Below are 23,666 nucleotides of genomic sequence, written 5' to 3' on the forward strand. Positions count from 1 at the left end.
CTTCTGCATTTGCCACCCTTCTCTTCTAGTAAGAGCATCAAGTGCATCGCCATGCACCCTCAGCTTCAGATGACAAACAGACCAATTTTAATGTATACCCAATTTGTGATCAGTCAATACAACTTCAATTATTCACCCTTAAGTTTTTATGTAGCCTGCCACACATACTTAGACATAACCTTTAAATTCCAAAAGGCCATTTGTAAATTGGTTTCAAAATCTCAAGTCCAGACACAGGAACAGACCTGTGCAAGTTCTCTTGCAAACTGTGACAGCATGTTTTATATCTTTAATCACAGAAAAGAAAAAAATTTACTTTTAAGTTCAGAGATTATTTTATTCTCTATTCATCTCATTTTGTGTATTTCAGTTAAATTCCACACAGAGGGGTACAGATGATTTAAGTCTGTTTAAATCAAGTCAGATCAAAGTTGGATATAAAATTTGAAAAGTTCATCTTAAGATTTAACTACACATTTGAAGTAAGCTTCTGTCTTTTTTTCTTAATTCCAGTTGCTCTGTATTCTTCTCTTTGCTTCAAATATTCTGTTTTGCATTCCTCATAGAATAATGGATCAGAATAGCTACAAGAGAGACAAATACATAATTCTGTTTTTCATCTTGGAATATGGAACAGATATTGCATGAGTAACACTCATAACTGATCTTCCTTTCACACCCAAAGAAAATTTGCCTGCCTTCAATAATAAAATACCTTTTTTAATAAAATACATAAGCTGTTTAAGGTATCTTTGTAAACTCTAAATACTGAGTTGGTCTGCATTCTCTCATGATATTGCTCTCTCTTGAGGCATAGTCCTTTTCAAGCCTCTACAGTGAAGCCATTTAGAGGAAAGGTAGAAAAAGGGAAAGACATTTGGTATTTCAGTTCAGCTAAATAACTTGTTATTATTTGCAGCAGGGAATCTGCTGGAGTACACTTATATTTATGCACTCAAGCAACTACTAGGAACAGGTTCCAAGTTTATGTTTTGAACAGTAAACATGTAGGTCCTTGATTATTAAATTGAATTCATTTTTCTCATAATTTTGATTTTAAGTATAATTAATCAAGCACTAAACATTTTTGTCAGTAGTGTGTATTTGGTTTGGGTGTTGCTTTTTTCTTTTCTTTTTTTTTTTTTTAAAACGCAAAATTTAATGCATGGAGGTATAGACAAATAAAACTGAGTAACTCCATCAAGTTCTCACTGCAGTTAGGCTTGAACTCTTGCCTGGGTGCACATGTTTTTTCATCAGTTCCCAAATACCTGAGAAGAACTGTCACTAGTTCAAAGGCATTTAGTCTTAATCTCTGGTTTAACAGGCCAGGACACACATTCCACCAAAAACCAAACCAACCTCCTTCTCCCCCCGGTCAAACTCAAAAAATCCCCAACCCTCACGCTGGGAAATTCAAGAATCTAACACTTCAGCCTGATGGCACTGGGGATAAATTAGGACTTCCAAAAGAGATGTTTCAATCCACCATGGCATCAAGTTGACCTCTTTAGTATCTAACAACTTCCCATTGCTGCTGCTATTGCTGTTCAGAACAGCAGGACACTTTCAGGACAAAGACTACATCTTAAAAAACAGTTCAAGAAGCAAAATCAAAACAAACTTATCCTGTCTCACTAACAGAGTATGAAGGTGCTTCTGTTGCTCACGCCCGTTCCCCCCATGTGTAATTCAGCATAATGAATACAGGGCTACATGTTGTCTGGGCTGAAAATCTGGATCTGTCACCTTTTAAACCAAGTAGAGAGTCTTCATAGCCATAGGATAGCTTTATCAAGGAAGTAAAATTTTGTCAGGTAGGGCCTTGACCAGCACATTTTTCTTCTAAAGCAAAGATGCAATTTTCAGAAAATACATCAAAGTCAATAACCTTACAAAACCCTTTTAAGAAGATTTAAGATTTCTACTCATTTCTAGATTAGTATAGGCCATACAACAAAAAACCAACAAAAACTCACGAGGGACTTACTAGCCAACCAGACAATCTTTCAGTGCTGTGTTCTCTTGCCGACACTTCACCACCATAAGAAGACCAGTTTCTTGACAGCATTTAGTAAATGCTGGGGGGAAAAAAAAAACAACACAAACTAAATTAAAGTTACAAGAATGACAATTGGTAAAAAAATCCTCCTATGTGTATACTATTCCATATAAAAAAACCTCACAGACCAGATCTGATTTATTATTATTAATATAACCATAGTTGGCCTGGAGTCTTATACTCTTTGTAAGGTCTTTGTCACTTGTTTAGCAACAAGATTTTAATTGGGATTCTCCCCTCATATTATATAACACGTTCACACACATACTGCTGTTGCTAATACCAACAAATTTCTGAAGTTATTCTTGCAGCAAATCCATAATTCTTGCACCTGCTTTTCATACTGACTACTCAGGGCTACCACAGCAAAACAAAAGGAAGCACAAAAAATTAGGTAAGCCAGGGTTGTTAGCGTTTCCTCTACAATGAAAGCTTTTGAAATTACTGAAGCACATTTGTATCTACAAATTAAGGGGGTAGTAATGTTGACCGCAACTACTGTCTCAAAGAAATGCCACTGGCATTCACCTCCTGTGAAGGTTCCCTTGGGACAGGAGATAAGAAACTGTGAGGTCATGGTTCTTTCCTGGCATTTCCAAAAATCCCTCCTGGGTGTGCAAGGAGAATGCCAGCAGTTTTTCAGCCGCGAGTGCCAGGTTGTACACCATGGCACTACAGTGGTCCAAGAAGGACTGCTATATTCTCTGTATCTTCTTTGCGTTGTGTAGTGGCCTGTAGCTGTTTTTCAATATGGAGTTTCTTCCAAGTCCAAATGGCTAGTAAAGAGCATTGCCCACAAAAATACTGATGATCATTTCTGGGATCATGATCTCTGGCATTGAAGAACAAGAGAATATAAAAGGGAGGAGAGACAATGATCTGCCTCTTCCCAAGATAAACGATCTTGCATCGGTTTGGTCAATGAAGTGAAAGTACCAGGTCAGTCTTATGGGTTTTTGCATCACTTCCATTTTTTAAGCTTACTGTATAGATAAACCTTCTGAAGTCATGCTGAGAATCAAAAAGGCACGTCAAATACCTGCAAGTTATTGACCACATGAAAATATGACCACGACTGTTAAACATACCAACTGTAGCGTAGTCCTGTACCTGTCCTTGTATGTTTTCAAGAAATTTAGCTGAAGTTTCAAATTTGCCTACTAAGTAACTGTTGATCCCGTATGATGATGTAACTTCCATTACATCAAAACTTAAATAAACAAGAAAACAGAGATTTGTGCCTATAAAAGCAGCAAGATGGAATCCTATCCTTTGTTCACAGCAGATGCCCCCTGAAATGGCCATTAAGCAATCGTGGACCTTAGTGGAACAAAATCCACCTTCTAGTATCCTGGACACTACTAACAAGACTTTAAGGAGAAAGTGATCCAACAGCAGCGAGCAACCCCTAGGTGAGGCTAATCTGCTTGCCCATGGCTACATTAATTAGGCTTTTGATAAAACAACTTACCAAAAAAATTATTGTTTGTTGAAAGTGTCCATGACAGTCTTAAGTGACCTTACACTGCCAACCTTACATGTATTTTTGCAAAACTTTGCAAAGAATGGACGTCTTATCTACTTCGAAGATATTACTGATGAACACTTAAAACTGCTTCAGCACAACACCTAATGTTATACACTGGTGACATCACTATATGCCGCTTGAAAATGTACCAGATGAAAGTATGCAAAAAATGGGTTTAAATTAACCAGTTAATTACTAGTTGGGAAGACACTGTAACCTGTGCTCAAAGGTATCTATTAACAACCATACTCAATTTCTAAGATCTTGTTTGGGATGTGTTTTAGTTTAAACCTAAAATCATCCAAATACACAAGCGCAACTTTGAGGATACTTCTGAATAGCTGAAGTTTACGAAGCAGTGTAAGCTCAGAACAATACGAGAAGTGTGCTATTAGATTATAAAAATGTTTCTTTGGCTTTTAAAGGTGAATCTGATGTTTCTTCTCGTGTTTCCTGGACTGTTTACTTTGAATGTCCCTATATCAGCATCTCTGAAAAATCATACCTATTATCACATTTCTAAAAATGTCCTTTGTTTTTTCTGGGAAAAACGTCAGAAGCCTGTGAAAGCTTATGGTTTGTCTAGTGACCAGTTTGATTTCTACTCTCTACGGGCACTTCCTTAAGTGCTGTGCTGGTTTTTTTTGTAGCAATCATTCCTTCTGGAAACTGTGAAGTAAAAAAACCACTGAAGACAACAGGAGGTCCCTCTCACTTGTTAGCTCACCAGTCTTGATTGGTTCAAGGCGTGATGTCCCAGTGAACAAAACCTGAACTGCAATTGCAACCATTCCCTGGCTTCAGAAGGCCCCGCTTGTGGTACACGGCCAGGCATTCTTGCAAAGTGATAAAACTGCTTCCAGCTATCTAGCTTTAACGTTGCTGATGCTTAACAACAGAGGGGAAAAAAGGAGCAGGTTAAAGCATATTGAGCATCCTCACCTAAGCACACAAAATCTGATTCTCTCTCCTCTGACTTCCAGCACTTTAAAATCCCGTGGGCAGTCACCTAAGGAGTGTGGTGCACAATAGGTTTAGTTATAAACGTCTACCAGAAACCTTACAGGAGTCTGGAGAATGTTGGTTTATTTTTAATTATGCTCTGTCTTACTCTTTCGTGAAACAAAACATCTCAATGTTGAGCTACACAAAGAGTGTTAAAACTACTGGTTTGGAGAATACTCTCACAAATAGTGCACAATAGTTCCAGATATAATCTCAAGCCAAGAATTAATCTCCATCTCTGTAATCTTGACAATCACCACTCATTCCTCACTCAAACAATATCTGCATCGTAGACCAAAGCTTCAGAGTGCATAGCAAGATACCACAAAAGGAGCGGATACGCAGGATCTGATTACAAACCCATTGTAGTGTAACATGTTAACAGCTACAAGCGGTAATCAGAATGCTAGGGAACCCGGTCTCACACTCAACGAATCTGCTTCCTGATACTGCACGTGATACAAAGAACAATTGCTCTTTCAGAGCAGAATTGATCTTTTAGAAATCTTGTGCACCATCCCATCTTTACGACCTTAGCAAATGGCTATCTATGACTTTACAAGCTCATATGATGTTTTCTTTCTCCTTGCAAGCAGCAAGCTACCAAAGCAGAACCTCAGGCAGGAGTAAAACTAGATGCAAATTTGGGTGAGTCCACAAATTCAGTGCAGATTGTAACAGAACAGAAAGAAATGTTTCAAACAAGTAATAAAGGTTATCCCCAATATTTACAAATACAAGCTAAATAAAATGAGGGACGGAGCTCAACACGACAGGAGTGAAAATGCCATGTTAGAAAGGGGAAAAAAGCTTGCCCTCCACAAAATGAATGCTGATGAGCCTTTGCCAGGACAGCTACATATGCCCGTCACTGAACGCTCTATGCACAGATAAGGACAGATCCAGTACTGCGTCAAAGAGCTGCAGGTGCCTACCAGTTACCACGGAAACTGGCTTCGGGCCCCTCTTTCACCTGCAGCAGTTATGGTTCATGATGTCATATCTGACATAGGTTAGCCCCACAGGCTCTTCTCCATGCCATTGGCTGGTGTCTGAGGGGACGCACACTGAGCAAAGAACTCTTCTTGAGGATACAGTTCACTGATTCAAGGCCAGATTTCATCTTCTTTCTCTCTCTCACGAAGAAAGCTTTGCACTTCTGTTGTAAGGCAAATCCAAAGTAAGTTTTGGGCACAGTTCTGAGAATTTTAAGTCTCATTACTCTTTGGCCATTACAACCACGTAGAGAGATTTTAACTGCTAAAGCAAGCTTACAATTTAGTACCTTCTCTAAATCAACCCAGTATGTACGGCCAAACGGTATCTTTGCCAAGACGGAGGTCTGCTTTCAACTGAACAAAAGCTGAACAACCACATTTGCATACAGAGCAATTCATTTTGCCAGTTCTCACCTGCTAACTACGGCATGCTCACATACAGAGGTGATCTGCCTATGATGGGAAGACCATTTAGCTCCTATGATTTTCAGGGAGACATGAGGGCTTTGTGGCCGAGGTCAGTGACGCGCCCTTCCACAGACTGACTCTTCAGCAGGGAGCATCTTGGGCCCTGAGTACCTCGGGGGAAGCTGCTGAGTTTGGTCCCCGGCACATCCAGATCTCCCACTGCCCAGGATCCAAGAGCAGCATTTCACTGGGTCTCCCTATCTCAACTTACCTAGCTGAGAACGCAGAACACAGAGAACAAGGGGACAAACAGCTGCTTTTGTAGATCCTGGCACATGTAAGGTCGCAGAACAATGCAAGAAAGAACTTTTAAAAGCCTTCTAAAATTATTTTTAAAGCTGTCTGGACATGCATGTATTTATTTCTTTTAAAAATCCTATTCCGAGTCTTTGTAGAATTCTGTTCAGATACAGAATTCTACAAATAATGTTGGAAGTAGCAAGAATTATTTTGAACATCTGACTATCATTTAGTATACTTGATGGTTGATTAAGAACTGCTTTCAGTTACAGAGCACTCTTTTTATTAAGGTTTCTTTGATAATTAGCTAGAAGGTTGACACAGTAAAGAACTTTGTTTACGAAGATCTTTACAGGCCACATAGATCTTTGCTGAAAAATAGTATCTAAGAAGAATGTTTGTCTTTAGTGTTTTTAATAGTTTTTTCCTCCAACTCTGTTTTATAACTTTACTACAAGATAATATGGGAAGCAGATGGAAACCGAAGTGAAACTGGGTAACAGTTCACTTATCTCAGAATAAAGACTGGATAAACGATTTCCCCATCTATCCAAAGAGTCAGAGAGGCATATGCAATAATCAGCACATTAAAGTGTTGATTTTCAAACTTTAAAAGATAAGATACATTACCAGAAAGTTAGTTACAGCAAAGCTGGTGGGGGTCCACCAAGAGATGTCCTGATACATATACTTTTAATTAAAAAAAAAAGGAAATAAAAAGCCAGGATACTGCCCATTTTTATCTTAGAACATATTCATAGGTTAAAGAAATATTTGCTCCTCTATGATGAAAATAAAAACTTGTCGGATTTTGACTCAAAGGGACAAACCACAGTCTGGCATAACACAGAGCCACAGCTCTGCCCCATAAAGATAACAATTTTCTTCCACACCATTAAACCAGACAAGGTTAAATTTAACATTGTTAATCTCAGTGTCTGCAGACCTACAAACAGTGGACAACAAAACCAAAACACCATATTTAAGATGCAATTGTTCTTTAGGTAGGCTAGAACACCCCTCCTCCCCCAAGCAGAGGTAGGCTGATCTCTTCACTGTGCTGCATTCAAAATGAAATGGCAGAATCCGTGTGTCAGACTGCAAAAGTTTCAGTTACATATATATAAAGGAAAGACTTTATGGAAAAACCTGTAACGCCCTGCCCCAAGCATTAGAAATAATCAGAAAGTTTGTGTTTTGGGTGGGGTTTTTTTTTTGGTGATTTAATAAAGGGGAACACCTAGCAAGCAGATTATATCTGTAGGGGACTTTTAAAAGTAATTTTTTTTTTACTTTAAATATTTAAAAATATTAGATACTTAATTATTTCTTTCGGCAAACATGAAAGTCTTTCCATGCGCAAAGCAAGAGAAGAACAAAAAATGTTTGGGACTTATCTCCAGACAACCAGCTGCCTGGAACCTGTGTTGATATAACAATGCCAAGGAATCATCATTATTAATTTTGGTGTATGAACTATGTGTAGCATGAAGGCTATTTCTGAAAGTTCATTTTTTGCAGATTCAGATTGTAACAATACTTGGTACTTTCCTATTGATCCACATTGCAAAGTATTGTGCAATTCATGTAATATTAGAACTGTAGTTTTATCAATCATAATTATGTATCTATTTTGCAGATGTTCTTGTACACAAAATAAATGAAATATTCCCCATTATGAAGACAAATTGGTCCTCTCAGGTCTGGCTCTAGTTTATTTAAAGACTTTACAATTTTACTACTTAAGAGAAAGTCCTACAGAGGTGTTATCTCACCATTTATATTTTCTCAACACTTATGATATTGCTATCACACTCTTAAAATAAAAAAAAGCTTGTATCATGATCCAGACCAGGCTTACATTCTATTCCTGGGGTAGGTTTTTTTCTTTACACAAAAAAGGAAATGGTTTTGTTCAACATTTGGGTTATTCCTTGAGCTCTACCACTGGGTGGAGAAAAGATGCCCAAGTAACAATGTGGATTTGGGGGGTGATGGTGGAAGGAGGAGGAAACAGTTCCCTTTATAATGTAATCAAGGACAAGATTTTAAAATCTATGTTTGTAAAATGTGTACAAAAACATTAAAATGATACAAAACACTATCAGCAACATTTTATGGTGAAGTTATTATGCTTTTAATTTTGTATTAAATTTATTAGCTTGTTACTTTGAAGATTACTCAGTATGCACAGAACAGATTACTGGTGCATTTAATGAGCCAGAGGAAGTAGTAGGATGAACATGAAAAGATTGTTTTACATTGTAGAGTACGAGCTATTTGATATTTCCAACACAGTACAAAAGAAAGCTTCTCTGTAGATTGATCATGGTTCAGTTAACATCACTGAATATCTAATACCTCCAACTCAATTAATTCTCACCTGATTAAGATCAGTCTGATATTCAAACTAAATCATCTCTCCAGTCAAGTAGAAATCAATATTTCTGATTTTACTTTTAAATTACAATAACAAATAAAATACATGCATCGTCAGTATGCCAGGAGTAGCTTTCCTATTCTAGTCTACTATGGCATGCATAACACAGCTGATTAAAGAATTATTCTAATTTGAGCAACAATATATATAAGACAGATTAATTTGAATAGAGGGAGATAGCATGAAATAATTAAATGCATCTTATATAGGGCAAAGAGAAACTTGACATAAAATAACCTTGATTTTTTCAAGTGAACCTCTGTTATTATCAGATCAAATACTTTGTCTCCACCAATATTCATTTGCTGTAACATAAAAATAATCATATACTTTCCATTTTCCTGCCCATCACCACCCCGGCAAAAGGAGGAGACGATTCCAGGAATCCAGTAATTTTAGGAAAGGGATATTCACCGTGTTAAACATCTCTCCTCCTGCCCAATCTTTTCCAGGGCACTCTCAGCACGGAAAACCAGCTTTGTCTTAAAGCATACAATGCAAACAGGGGATCCTCCAGTAGGCTACAGCATCTCTTGCACGCCAGTATGAAATGCTGAAAAGTCACTCGTCTCGTGATTGAGAGGTAAACGTACAGCAGGAGAGAATTCTCAGGAAGGCAGATAGCACAACTGTGATCTGCAGAGGAAGAATATTTCCCAAAAAACTAGAAACTGTTTTTCTAAACACGTTGCCTTGGGGCAAAGAATACGTGTTATCGATATCCTAGAAACAAACCTCAAGACTTTGCTTTAGGGGACATTTACAATTAGAGATGAGAAAATAACATACTGCATTAGACAAAGGGCCCATTTGTCCTGTATACCGTCTTTCTCAGAAGCCAGTAATAGCTGCTTCAAAAAAAAGGTGCCAGAAACTTTACATTATGGAAAAACATTTTCTCAAGTTAAGTTTCTTCCTAACCCCCTATCAACTGTAAGCTTAGCTTATACCTTGAAGCATGAAGTTTTCATGTGCCTTTCAAAACCCTTAAAATCATTTGCACAGTGGGTCTAAACTGACAAGCCTCCAAGAGAAGAGCAGGAAGAAAGAGGAGAAAACCACTGCAATACCAAAAAGGCATATGCTAGCCTGAATTCCTTCAACATCTATCTTCCCCGATATTGTGGTTTAACCCGGCAGGCAGCCAAACCCCACACAGCCACTCGCTCACTCCCTCCACCCCCCAGTGGGATGGGGAGAGAATCGGAAGGGTAAGAGTGAGAAAACTCATGGGTTGAGATAAAGACAGTTTAATAAAACAAAAAAGGAAAGGATAATAATAATAATAATAATAAAAAATACAAAATGAGTGATACACAATACAATTGCTCACCACCCATGCTGACTGATAACCAAGTAGCGATCGCTGCTTCCTGGAACACGCCTACCATTCATATACTGAGCATGACGTCAACACGATATGGAATACCCCCTTGGCCAGCTTGGACAGCTGTCCTGGCTATGCTCCCTCCCAGCCTCTTGTGCACTTGGCAGAGCATGGAAGCTGAAAGTCCTTGACCTGTAGGGTACTTATCAACAACTAAAACCACCAGCGTGTTATCAACATTCCTCTCATACTAAATCCAAAACACAGCACTAGGAAGAAATTTAACTATCCCAGCCAAAACCAGGATACCCGGCTTGCTTAAGTTCTGCTGAAATCCCAACTATTGCAATTGTGGTTATTTGTGCCATACCATGGATGCCTTTTTCATTAGCAGGTTTTCAAAATCCTGCTGCAAAAATTAATTGGCCTCAAAGTATCCCTCGGCTGGATGTAGAATAGGCCAAAGCAGTAGGGAGGAAAGGCACTATGAGCAGATCATAAAAGTTTGGGGGTTGTTTTTTGTTGGGTTTGTTGGGGTTTTTTTTTCCCCCAGAACAATCCAGTTACTTGCTCTGTAAATGCCATCTACCTTCACTTAGAAGCAACAGTCTTAGAAGTTTTCATCTCTTAAATGCATCGATATTACAAGTTTCTGGTTTTGGTCAACTGCTCACAGCAGACAAGAGCATTTCTTTTCTGAAATTAAGGCTTGGAAGGGGCTTTTCAAATGAATATAGGAAATCAATGGCTTATTTAAACTTTCTGTTTCAAATGTTATCAAAAAATTATTGGGTTTTTTCGTTTGTTTTGTTTGTTGGGTTTTTTTAGAAACCACAATACCACACCAATTCTGCAAACACATGTAAGGCATGTAAGGATTCTCCAACATCACTTAATTCAAAACAGAAGTCATTGCTTAGCTGTTGATTTACTTTTTATTACAGAAACATTAACAGGGTTTCTGTTGTTTTCAAACCCAACAATCATTAAAGACCAAATTTCTGGGGAAAAAAAGATAATTTTAAGAAACTAGCATGAAGGATTGACAAATAAATCCAAGAAAGCTATGAACGATGAAGACACAGTCCCATTCCCATACGATGCAGACGCTCACACTGGGGAAACCTCTCTCACCAGACTCACTATAAATGCTCTGCAGTCTAAAATTTGCTCCCATACGGACTGAGAATTGCGGATGTTTGTCAGAGGTATATCCAGAAACCCCGAAGCAAGGCACAGCCCCAAGCAACAGCAGGGAAGTACTTCTGTCTGTCCCAATTAACCCACACTTGTCCACAGCAGATTGTTGGACTTTTTCTTCCTAATTTCATAATGAGCACTAAGAGACAGTGAATGAAACTGAAAAGCAGCAAGTTTAAAAAAGAGGAAAATTTTTTTGTTTAAAAAAAAAAAAAAAAACTGAGGAACACAGCCAAACACAGTAATTCAAGCCAACCCAATCAGTACAACTAAAAAAAATAGACAAATACTTAAAACAGGTAACAAAAATACACCAGATTAAAGTAATGAGACTTAAAAAACAGCATTCTGAAAAAAATACACACATGCAACCTCCCGGTATTTTCAGCAGCTCTTAGTTCCACTGCTTGGACAAGGACAGGACAACTCTCCTCATTCTACCTTTCTGTATCAGTACTACACACATGAGATCTGATCAAAATTACTTTTGGTGTACGAGGGGTGGAAAGATTACAGTTACTTTTCAGTTTGATAAGAATTCTGAATGCACACATAAACTTGACTAGGGAAAATGTTTTCCTAAGTAATCACAGAGCCAGAAAAGAAGATTTTTTTTTAAAAAATGTACACCTTAAAATGTCAGATAGTACTTTCCTGACTATTGATGAATGCTGACAAAATGCTGTGGTAGACACCATTTATTAGTAATATGCCTTTAGTCACTAGAACTTGTTCAACAGAACTTGGACTTAAACAGCAATGGAACTTTGGCACAGATGATGCAGAGAAATATCTACTTGTTAGCTTTAGTTAGCTTTAGTGTAGTGGGCACAAGCTTGACCTGATCTGATCTCCCACCCTGGATTTCCAGATTTGTCAGCATTTTTTGTATGCGTGTGTATACACACCTATCTATACACTTGTGTACACACACACGTGTGTGTGTGTATCTTACCCCAAACACACAGAAATATAGTACGCTGTCACATTTATGAAGTTCCAGCAACCCAGCTCTTTAAGAGCTAAGAGACAAGTCATCCTGCCCCTGACTAAGCAGGACACCCAGAGCAGAGCAGTACGAAGAAGAGGGTTATGTCCTCAGAAGACAAGGGAGAAATAGCAAGGTCACAACTATTATGTATAAGGCTTTGCAGTGACAGGCAAGGTAGATTTAAGTGCTCAATGATGACAATCTGCTGGGCTATTCAGGCAGATTTGTCAAGAAAAGCAGATCTCCTTTTCTTCCCATTGAAATTACAAAAAAAGAAAAATTCCTTTTAAGCAAAGTAAACACATGGTTGTTAAACAGCTTACTTGGGTAAATCATGATTTGTCTACTAAAGACACTTGCTTTAGGAATGTTCTTGTCAAGTACAAGCACTGTCTTCTATATAAGGTTCCAGGTAAAGCACGCCCAACGAGCACAGCCACCCAGTTAAACTGCGCTGTTTTTAAACAACTGCTTCCTTTAAGACTGACTTGATCTAATTTTCCTCCCACCCTGCAGTAAGTATCCCTGACACCAAGCATTACCATACCAGGCGCTGGAAGAGGCAGAACTGGAACAAATGCAAGTTCCCCCATGGCTACTGTCTGTCACTGCCTGCTTCTATATAAACAAGCGCATCCAACTTGAGCTGCACAGAGTAGCCTCGCTGCTGCTTATCCTCCCACCTCCTTCGGGAGCTCCTGAGCCACTCAGGGACAGCTGAGAAGTTAGCATAACAGATGATTAAAAGAAACAACATACTCCTCCCTCTGTCCCATAGTGACTGACTCCTTAGCTAACTCCAAAGTTAAAAAAAAAAATCTATTTCTAAAAGACGGAGATTCACTGAGTGGCAGAAATAGCAGTAATGTCCTTCTACCACACGGTGGAGATAGAGCAAGTCATTTATGTAACTCTTGAAGAAGCAATTACACAGCTATTCCACCACGACACCAGCTCTAATTTACAGCATGTTTCCCCCTCAGTTCAATTTACTGTATTTCCAAAAGTATGATTTTAATTGAAAGTTCCAATACCGAAGGTGGTGGTGGTGGTTGTTGTTATTAGCAGCAGTAGTAGTATTTCTCCCTCCTCTGAATGAAACAAAATATCCTCTAAGCAAAAGTGGAGCTAATTTCAGGGTTCCAGTTGGAGGGTGGGGGTAGGATGGGGCGTACAGAATAGGGTCAAAATTTCAGGCCTTCTGGGCACTCCAATAAGGATACAATATTAAAGATTAATACACTTATGCTTTTTTAAAAGAGGAAGTGACTTTCCCTTACAGGTCACAATTCATCCTATATTCCTTCCCAACCATCATTCCAACATCTCCAAAACAGGCTGCCATGTACTTACCTTGGTTTGCAGTCTACGTTTAGTCTCTCTCTTTTTTCAAAAGTTACTAGCCTTCCGCATATGCCGGTGTGGAGGTGCGGGAAGAATTCCTGCTAAAAAAAAAGCGTTTGTAAGGATGACAGAACCAGAAGTGCAAAACCAGAAAAAAAAAATTGTGCTGTGTCTAGATTCTGAACTGTATACTGAAGAGTAACTTGACACTTTGCAATGGTGGCCACACTGTGATAAAATATGTATAATTACTTTTTCAAAAGAAAGTTCATCACTGTCCATGTGGGCACTCAGAATTTCAGACTTCCCTATTCATTTCATGCTTTTGAAGAGATGAGTTTTAACGATGTGACAAGAAAGCACACTACCAAAGCTTAGAAAGATCTGGAAATTTGGTAATAACCGTATAATATTTACCTTCCGTCTTCTGTAAATCAGTACTTGTTTTAAACAAATGACTGTGATAACCAGATAACTAAAAAGGCCTGAATACTACGCAGCAAATAATCCAGCCGCCGTACTCTTCCTGTATCTTTGAAACTGTTGCACAAAAGCTTTTTCAAATGACAAAGCCCTACAACTCAGTATTTTGTTCAGGTCCTGGAAAACTCTCCGTGAGCTGTGAGCACTGCATGCTGCCCTGCAGGAACAGGGCGATTACGATTCTCCCCTTGATCAGGAACTCCCCCATGCCACACACACTCCCCGAGCTAGTAATACACACTTTCTTCAAACTCTTCAGAGACATTAAACTGAACAGATGAGGCCAGTGCTATTCAGAACAATGCATGACTGGCAGCTTAATACAACCATACTTAGAGCAGTTCCATTCTGGACCAAAAGCTTGCATAAAGATAGCAACCAGCTCAGGTGCTTCTACTCACAGAGGGAAAGGAGGGAGGAAAAAAAATCCTCAAAACAACCAACCCACCCTCCCCTCTGAACTACCATCGCTTTTGACCCGATGCACAGCTTCCAGGAATCATTTACTGCCCAGGCAGATTGGGCATGGACATCAAGCATCAGAGAGCAGGAGAAGGCAGAAGTGATGATGTAAGAGCTCTGCTGATAAAGTCATTTGTTTTGACAAGGAAGCGCCAGGCTGAAGATGTGATGTCATGCTCAAGCGTACAGCAGATACAACCAAGCAGATGCTTCTGTGACGCTGCTGGCTGTCGGAACCAAACAGTACCAGGCCAAAGAATTCTACGTGTACAAGGGGTTCTACTAATAAACCTGATTATACAGAGAAACTAAGATATGTGGCCATTTCTCCATAGCAAAGGATATAATTTTGAAGACAGTCAAATGAAATACTTGTAGACAGAGGATTTACAAACAAGCCTTTGACAAATCCACAGAGCAAAACAAAATGCACAAGGAACATTTTGTCAGCTATGAAAGTCCCTCAAAAAAAAGGAACTGTTCTTCAGTGTAAGGCTTAATGGGCAAATGGCATAAAAATCTGTGTAACACCATAGACATTGGCACTAATCCAGAGTTAGTTTGGTATAATGAAGCCTCGGGGACAGTGCTCTAACTTCTGACAGTCGACTACACTCTGTTCCTCAAGCTGTATGCACACATGTACTCAAGTTTGGCAGGAGGTGCTTGGTTAACTGCATCTATTCAGCCTGCTCCAAATACCTTGTTTCTGATGCAAAAAGAATTTAGAGTAATACAGTCTCAACACTGTTATGAAAGAAACAGCAAAAATAATCACATAAATGTGATTTCCATATTTAGAAAAACAACTGCACTTTAAAGAATTTATTTAGCAATTCTTTAAACAAATATTAGCAATGCAGCTGCTACAAAACCATTGGCAAAGGAGGCATTAAAAGTTTAGACGGGGAGAAATATATATGTGGCTTTAGTTTAGAAGCCATTTTAGTCACACTTTTTCCCATGGCATGAGGACACTTGTTATAAAATATCATATGCTGCCCAAATAAACAAGAACTACTCGGTTTTTGTCAACTGCTTTCTAAAAAGTTCGTTCACAGGATCCATAAACAGGGCTCAAGCTTCTGTAAGGGAAGATGTGACAGAAGACCCCTGTGCATTAGCCAGTGGCAGCTGAGGACGCTAAGAATTCAAAGCAGCATTCAGTGGCTAGGACATAAGCAGAAACTGACTGAGGGTCTCAAAAGCTGCCATTACTAGGGCCTTCTCGGCAGCACCATTACATCCCTGTGAAACCTTTCATCTTCCATGTCTACTTAGGACTGACAGCTCTTTGGGGTGTATCCCGACTTCCACGTAAGGACCATTCCTGGTTGGGACCTCTCAGTGCTATGACTGGATGACCATGAGTACCTTTTCCACTGCTAGACTGAAATTACAAGAACATAACCTGGCTAAAAATTTTTCCTCCATTTTCTGGGTTCTGAACTAAATGAGCTTTACTCACTGAATGCAGATGTACACATGCCTCCACCACCACAGATTTGTCAGTATGTAAGTTTTTCCAAAGACTTCTCTCACCTTTATTCTGAAAGAAAAAAAACCCACCCAAAAGCTAGCATATGCTGTATTAATGTAAAACCCCTAGAGGGCAACTAAGCTTCAATTTCAACCTGCATTAATATTCAGCTCCTTAACTAGTTTACAGATTATGTAAACTATTTCCTTCAACCTTGGGTTTTTTCCCCTCATTTAAAAGAAATGAATCCTTTTCATTCTCAAATCACATTACTGCTGCCTATTTAGTGTAAGTTAATCACTACTGCCCAACCAGAGACTGAGTTCTCAACTCAACAAAGCTCAAATGTGTGCAAAAGAGAACAATAAAGAAAACACATGCAAGGGCCTCATTTAAACAAAGACAGAAAACAAGCATATGAAAGTCTGAAATCACTTTCTTTGCATTGAAGACCTTTAACAATACATCTTGTTTATTATTCAGCTTAGTATTAATTTATTGCATGGCATCTGTTTTCTTGTACAGCAGGCTGGTTGCAAGTCTCAGATTTATGAATTTAAGTTTATACTGTTGGGATTATTTGCCTGTTTTCCCCTACATACTATGATTTCAGCCTTATATATCATACGTATTTGGGGACAAAAAAAAAGTGATGAAACAGGAAGTAAGATGTCAAATTAGTTACGGAAAATAGTTTCATTTATTCTTCAGTCTTCAACTAGAGTCCAGGCCTGCTGCTAGTGGTGAAAGAAAAAAAAAAGGGGAAGTAATTGGGGCCATAAAAGTAAAAAACCTTCATTTGATTCCAAGTGTTCTCCCCAGATTTTAAAATTGGTAACTCCACTGTCCAGCTGCGATTTGTTTATAACGAAGCAGCAGGCATCAAGTGCCTTTCCCCTACTTTCCACCAAATCTTGGTGGGACCTGAAAGGCACTTACTATGCTGCCAGTCCACATCTCCACAGACCCTGCAGACACACTAATGTTTAACGTTAGAGGCAGCACGAACAAATCAATGGGACTCCCAAGCAATGTGGAAGCAACCTAAGATAGGGAGGAAAAAAACAGCTCAAAGGAATCCTTAGCAAATGCTCACAAAGCCCAAGGGTTTCTATATGGCTTTTGTAGGAGATCAAATACCCTAACAAAAATTTATAGCATAGCCATCCTTGCTTTATACATACCAATGCAATGCCATATATGCATTGACCATGATAGTTCTCCTTCATATATGGTCTTATCCTCATTTACATGTGTAAACAGAGAATAAAAATGACTACCAGTGGAATTCACTTTAGCTAATTTTAGGCACCTAAAATTTACATGTCTTACCTAAAGCTGATTCTGGAAGTACCTTGCTCTCCTTCTTCTTGCCTTGACACAAAACAGAGAGAGAGACAGAGCAAGCTCAAAGTACTTCCAGAATGCAGTTAAGTCCCACCTAAGAGATCTAAACAGGGTGACTGGTTTAGACTAGACATAACTTTCAGATGACTAGAACTGAGATGAAATGTCTCCCATCCTTCATGACTTAACAAAAAATCACAAAGGAGGAGTTCAAGGAGCCGACATAAGTCTCTAAGGCTAGTGCTCCACTCACAAGGGTCTCCTCTCTGAACGCTGCAGAACAGTATGAAGTAACTGCTGCCCCACTAGAGCTTTGAAAGACTGCAGAAGGGAGAAGATGAGGGCTAGACACTGTTTCTTATTCAGATTCATCCCCTTTGATTGCTTGAAATAGAACAAGCTTTAAGTGATCATTCTTTTTGCCACAAGTTCAGCCAAGGCTTAGAGACTTGACCATTGGAGAACTGTTAGTACAAAACCTGCCCTACTAAAAAGTTATTGTGCAATCAGATAGGGTTTGGACACACACTACTGCATCTCTTTACATGGATGCCCACAGCACATGGTAGAACCTAAACTTTAGTATACCAACCTTGTAATCAAACTTAAGACATTGACTATATTGCATTAGAAACTAGGGAATTCTACCTGCTTCACATAAAGCAATTATAGTCACTGTTACAATTTGCCCTTTATGTGAAATGCATCTAGGTGGACCTGAAATACAGTAAAGCAAACACTAAATTACCTTTAAGTACTTTTAACATACTCACAGAGGTGGTTTTTTCTCCTCCTTATCAGAGTGGCTGAATTAGCTTTCAGGCAAGTCAGATCATTGCAACTCAAACATTAGGGCACTGAAGATAAGTAAAGTCAAGTCTGGAACAAACAGCACTGCACTGAGACCACTGCTTACGCCTCAGAGTGAAAATACTTTTGTGAACTACAAGCCTTGGGTAATACCATAAGATCAGAATTAGGTTGCCTGTGAAATGTTGCATCAGTTTCCTAAGCAAAACTAGTTATCATCTAGAAGAGAACTTCATTCTGTAGTCATGCCAGTCCAGCAGTTTTCCACACAGACAATAACATATTTTTGCATTCAAATATCCAACATGGAATCCTACCTTTCATTAACAGCAGCAGTAATGAGACACTAATTAAATTCAGGTACAGAAATGCATATTTGAATATGTAAGTAGTTATCTAGAAGAGAACGGAACTAGCATATTTAACTTAGGCAACAACAAAAAAAAATTAATTACATGCCATGTTTTCCTGAATTGATATTTAAACAGCAAGACCAGAAGAGAAAAAGATGAGACCAGAGCTATTCATCTGAATTACTAGTTTGTTGGGAGAATCCAGCTAAAGCAAAAGTTGCCAACTCTATTAAATATCTTCCTTCGCAGAAGTGCAAAAATTATTTTTTGGGGTTGTAATTTACGTAAGTATTCTCTGCCCAACAATGAATGTTTCCCAAAAGTTTATGCACAGTCATTAACCAGTATTTACATGAATTTCATGGCAGAGTGAAGGGGACGGATTCTCCAAACAACATTCTGTTTTAAAACTGCTGAAGTTTCATAGTTACTCAGCAGATGAAGCATATCAAAATGAACTTACACAATAGCCTTGCTGAAGCAAGAGGATTCTTTTCCACACCATTCCCACTCCCCACAAAGGATTTAAAACCTTCTCAAGCTGTTTTAAATATATAAAATTTAAAAATCCCATCACATACACATGTATATGCTTTTTATTTTCCAACTAGTTAAATCAGGAACAGTTTTCGAAAGTACAAGATAAGGACACCTCTATTACAAAGAGAAAGCTGAAGAACCATTAGTTCTATTACTCAACAGCAATGAAGCATCATTAGATGTAGATAATATAAAATACTTTAAACATAGGATATTGGACAGAAGTCATTGAAGACACCACAGAAGCTTTGAGCTGTGTTAGTACCCTGTTAAAGACTAATTAGTTAAGTTAATTACTAATTAATTAGTAATTAAATCTTTGGTTATATAACCCCAAACAGTATATATTCTTTTATATTCTTCTTTTCCATATTCTGTGGAAAGCAATGGTAAGTTTCTGTTCATCAACTAGATACATGTTGAAGCCTACATTAAGGTAATAATGCAGAACAGTGCCTTAAAGTAATATAAGAATGTAAACATTATGGCCTGGCAGAATTTTATCCTGAACTTCCCATTAGGCAGAAGGAATATGCCCATTTGAATCCATGACAGTCTATGTGCTTGCCCTGTTGTACTGCATCTCACTCAGCAGGCCACATTTCTTCAACCGTGTTGACTTCTGCTTTCAAATATCTCCCTCACTGAAGTGCTCTGCAATCTGGGAAGAAATGGAAGGGACATTTCCTGCATACCCGAACTTTGTGCAAGCTGCATTGTTGGGGTAGGAAACGGGATGGCACACAAGCCAGGCACCATCTTCTCCAGATTACTACTCTATAGCCGTACCTAGGATGGGTATCATGGACAAATTAATGCTTGTGCAAAACCTGTAACACAGGGGGTTTCCATATTTAGAAGCTCAGTTTCTTCAGCAATGTTTAGACTATACTTTTGTTATGCTTCTTAAACAATGAACAGAAAGCACACTGTAAGTTGGTGAGTTTATATACATTAAGAAGGAGCATTAAAAAAACCACTCAGAAAACACAAAGCAAAGAAACGAGAGGAAGACAAAGATTATTTACACCAGAAAAAATAAAGACTACTTTTCATCATTGGCCTTATGAATTATTTTGACTGGGATGTCAGATTCACTGTAGAAAATTAGCACCCCAAAGACAGAAAAAAAAGTAATGGGCAACGAAGTATGATATTAGAATTTGCAGACTGTGGTCATTTGTTTACTAGGTATCATTTTCTTCAACCTGAAAGCACTAGCTCTCCCTGTAAATTTAAAAATCATTTCTTTACGTCATGACAAGGTTTTTTGGGTTTTTTGTTTTAAGTTAACCATGCTCCTGAAAACGACTCTGGAATCTCAGGGTCCAACACCTTCCCCAAGCAATCTCAAGGACTCAGAGGTAGAAACAGTTTTCCAGGATGGTTACTGAACCAGCCCTTTATTTTCCCTTTTCTTTTTCCCCTTTTTGCCTCTTTTAGATAAATCGGATTGTCCTGTTTCTTCCATTCAAAATGCTGCTTTTATTCAGACCACTACCAGGAATCTGCCCAATGTCTGAGAATATAAATAGCTTGATATACAAAGAAAAGTTAGTTTAGACATTAAAAAACCCCCAAAACTTAGAAAACCAAAACACATTCTTTGAACAGTAAAAAATAACTAAGCGTTGGAACAGCCTGTCTATAGAAGCTGCAACATTAACCAGATATTAACTAGATATGGCCACAAGAGAAGATGATGGCCCAACGTGTCTTCTAAAAGTGCTTTCCAGCCCTGCATTCCTCTTACGCTCGATAAATGTGCCCTCCGATGCGGAGGTAATTTTCTAGAGCACTCAGGCTTGACAATCTCTTTATAGAATTGAAGTTAATGCTATTGAAGCACAGTTAGACCAGTCTAGATTGCATCAAGAAGCCCTGCTTTCAGCTCTCTCCTATATGCTTCCACATTATATGCTTCCTATACATTTCCCACATATTAAACAATAGCATTCAGAAGTCCTTTTTGCCAACATAAGCTGTGTCTCCATAAAATGATTTTTAAAAGGTTAGACGGACAGTCTACAGCCACGGGTGAGATTACACCTCAAGCCATACCTTTGCAGTGCTTTTTCACCAACTTCATGAGCATCCCATAACAGCAAAGTCTATAGGATATTTCTGTCACCAAGAAATAAAGCAAGACCTTTATCAAGCCTGGTATGCAAGTGTAATGATGAATTTACACACATAAGCAGACTGTATGATTTAGTGTTTCAAAAAGGACTATTTAAGTATCTTTAAAATATGTTGTTGATCTGGAGACTTGGAGGGCATATTTATTTTATATTGGAGGGGGAAAAAAAAGAATGACTAGATACTTCCTTGAGAGATTCTGGATCACAAACAGGAAGAAAGAAGGCTATAAAGTGTAAGACATTATATGTGATAAAATGTATACAAGGAGATCCTGAAATTGACTATTAGCAGTGAAAAAAAGGCATTTCAGACTTAAAGAAACCTTTCTTTAAACTCATTTTAGGAAAAAGATAAGAAGGCAGATCCCTTAATACCATAATTGAAGTCCAAAATTCCCTACAACTATTTCAACTCCTTCCCAATACAGTGGATATCAAGAGAAGAATCTGTTCACTCTACCCAAGGGAAATTTTCATGCACTGCTCTTCTACACCATCTTCTTCAAAATTCCTAATGTAAGTTCCTTTCCTACTCATTATCCCTCCCATCCCTCACATGATTCCCTTCAAATCCTTTACTAGTATCCCTCTCAAATCTAGAACACAGCAGCTAAATTGTTTTTCTTGCTCCCTGATCATAAATTTAAAGGCTCATCCATACTTCAAATGCTCTGTAGAGCTCTAGTATTCCTTGCCCATCCCCTTTCACATCCTCTGACCAGCTCTGCAGCTCTTGATTCCTCATGCAAAATACCTCTCGTGTTCTGTCATATGCTTACACTTCATGTAAAGGTATCTATCCTGATCTTAGGCAGCACACGTTCCAGGCGCTCTTTTCTGCAAGGTTCCTTTATTCTTATTTTTGAGGGTAATAAACTGCTAAAAATAAAATTCAGAGGGATGAAGTGGTTTATAACCTTTTATTACTGTAGCCTTTACTCCCTTCTCAAGCATCAGACCTGTAAGTAGAACACTTCAGAGCACAGATCTCCCTACTCTTTTTCTATGCACCACCCCAGAGACAACTATGGGAAACAACTACAGTAGCAACAAAACTAAATTTGGGGGTGGGAAAGAGGGGGATTATACTTTGTCGCCGTTATTAAAAGGACCTGAACAATAATGTACACAAATGTGGTTTTACTCAGCAACAGACAACATTCTTTCTACTTTAAAAAAAAGTTGTGCATTGTCAGTGTTTTTACTACAGGATCCATTAACTTCTCTATCACAGAATTAAGTGTTGGAGGGACAACTCACTCAATTTAAGCTAAGCGATCTTTAGAACTACTGTTCCACATGGAAAAGAAGTTTAAAATGTTTTCATCCCAAAACAGGATGAAAATTTGAGATTTCATTAAACACACTCTGATGTTTCCAGAACACCAAAAAGCATGAAGAACACTTAGACCACCACATCTTGTTGAAAGTGTGTTTGTTTGCCAAACTGTCTTTCAACTTTAACTTGTATTGCCTGACAAGGCCTGTGTTTCCAGCCCTTTTTTTTTGACTGGCTCTGCTGACTCGTAATATTCCACGCAAAGATATGTACAACAGGTATAGCTCTCCAGTCTACTGGAAATGATGGAGATTGAAACTACAACTCTTATAATGCACTGCCTCATAAAATCAAAGCATATTAGATGAACCTGCAACTATTATTCTGATCCCTATTTAGCTCAACTCAAATTAACACTTCATTTCAATTTTTGTGATTTGGATGAGCAATTTTCTTTGGCAAATACACGTGCCAGCTTTGTGCGTTTTCTAAAAGAATAATGCTGGACAGAATTTTTCCCTGAATATCATACATTCTTTACAAGGTCAGTACACTGGTTGTAGGCTATCTGAAAGCTCACTATTTATTGTATTTCTGAATACACAGTAGCTACTTTTTGACCAAACTAAGTTCTGTTTTCCACTACTGAATCTAATGGTATCTACACAACACATTCTGACTTCAACAGTTGAAAAATAACCTATTTTCTGTGTGAAAGTAACCCCAGGGTAATATTCATAATTCATATACAATATAAATATTTATACATACGCAAAGGGAATATAGCATGACCTTTTAAAAGTATTAGATTTATCTACACAAAGTGCTAACTGTGTTACTGTTGAATGTAGTATCTAAGAGGGGTTTATAATCCAAAACTGCAAAGCAATTACTTAATACATCTTTAAGGACATGCAGTTAAAATAACAGTTACCATAAGTCACATGCACTGCCATTAACAATGCATTGCTATGTGCAACTACAATACGTGTCATGTAATACCGCAATACTCTAATACATAAGCTACGGTATCTGTAGGTTATCGCCACCATCAATGAATGGATACCAAAAAACCCTACAGAATCCCAAGTATGCCCTCACTTGCTGACAAGTAAGAATGACTGACACAAAAGAATCAAAACATGTCAACTGGGAAAGAAAACTATGA

General features: G+C 38.3%; 1 protein-coding gene across 1 annotated transcript in view; it reads right to left on the reverse strand.

Moving 5' to 3' along the window:
* Positions 1–469: 469 nt before the first annotated feature.
* Positions 470–23,666, reverse strand: part of CMC1 (C-x(9)-C motif containing 1) — a gene marked incomplete at its 5' end in the record, with an annotated part of 32,753 nt that continues 9,556 nt past the window's right edge. Inside the window, 2 exons of the mRNA XM_009582405.1 lie at positions 470–584; positions 1,991–2,081. Of these exons, the coding sequence (XP_009580700.1) occupies positions 470–584; positions 1,991–2,081 (206 nt within the window). The remainder of the gene's footprint in view (positions 585–1,990; positions 2,082–23,666) is intronic.

Source organism: Fulmarus glacialis, unplaced genomic scaffold (assembly GCF_000690835.1).
Source record: "Fulmarus glacialis isolate BGI_N327 unplaced genomic scaffold, ASM69083v1 scaffold13587, whole genome shotgun sequence".
NCBI classification, from domain to species: domain Eukaryota; kingdom Metazoa; phylum Chordata; class Aves; order Procellariiformes; family Procellariidae; genus Fulmarus; species Fulmarus glacialis.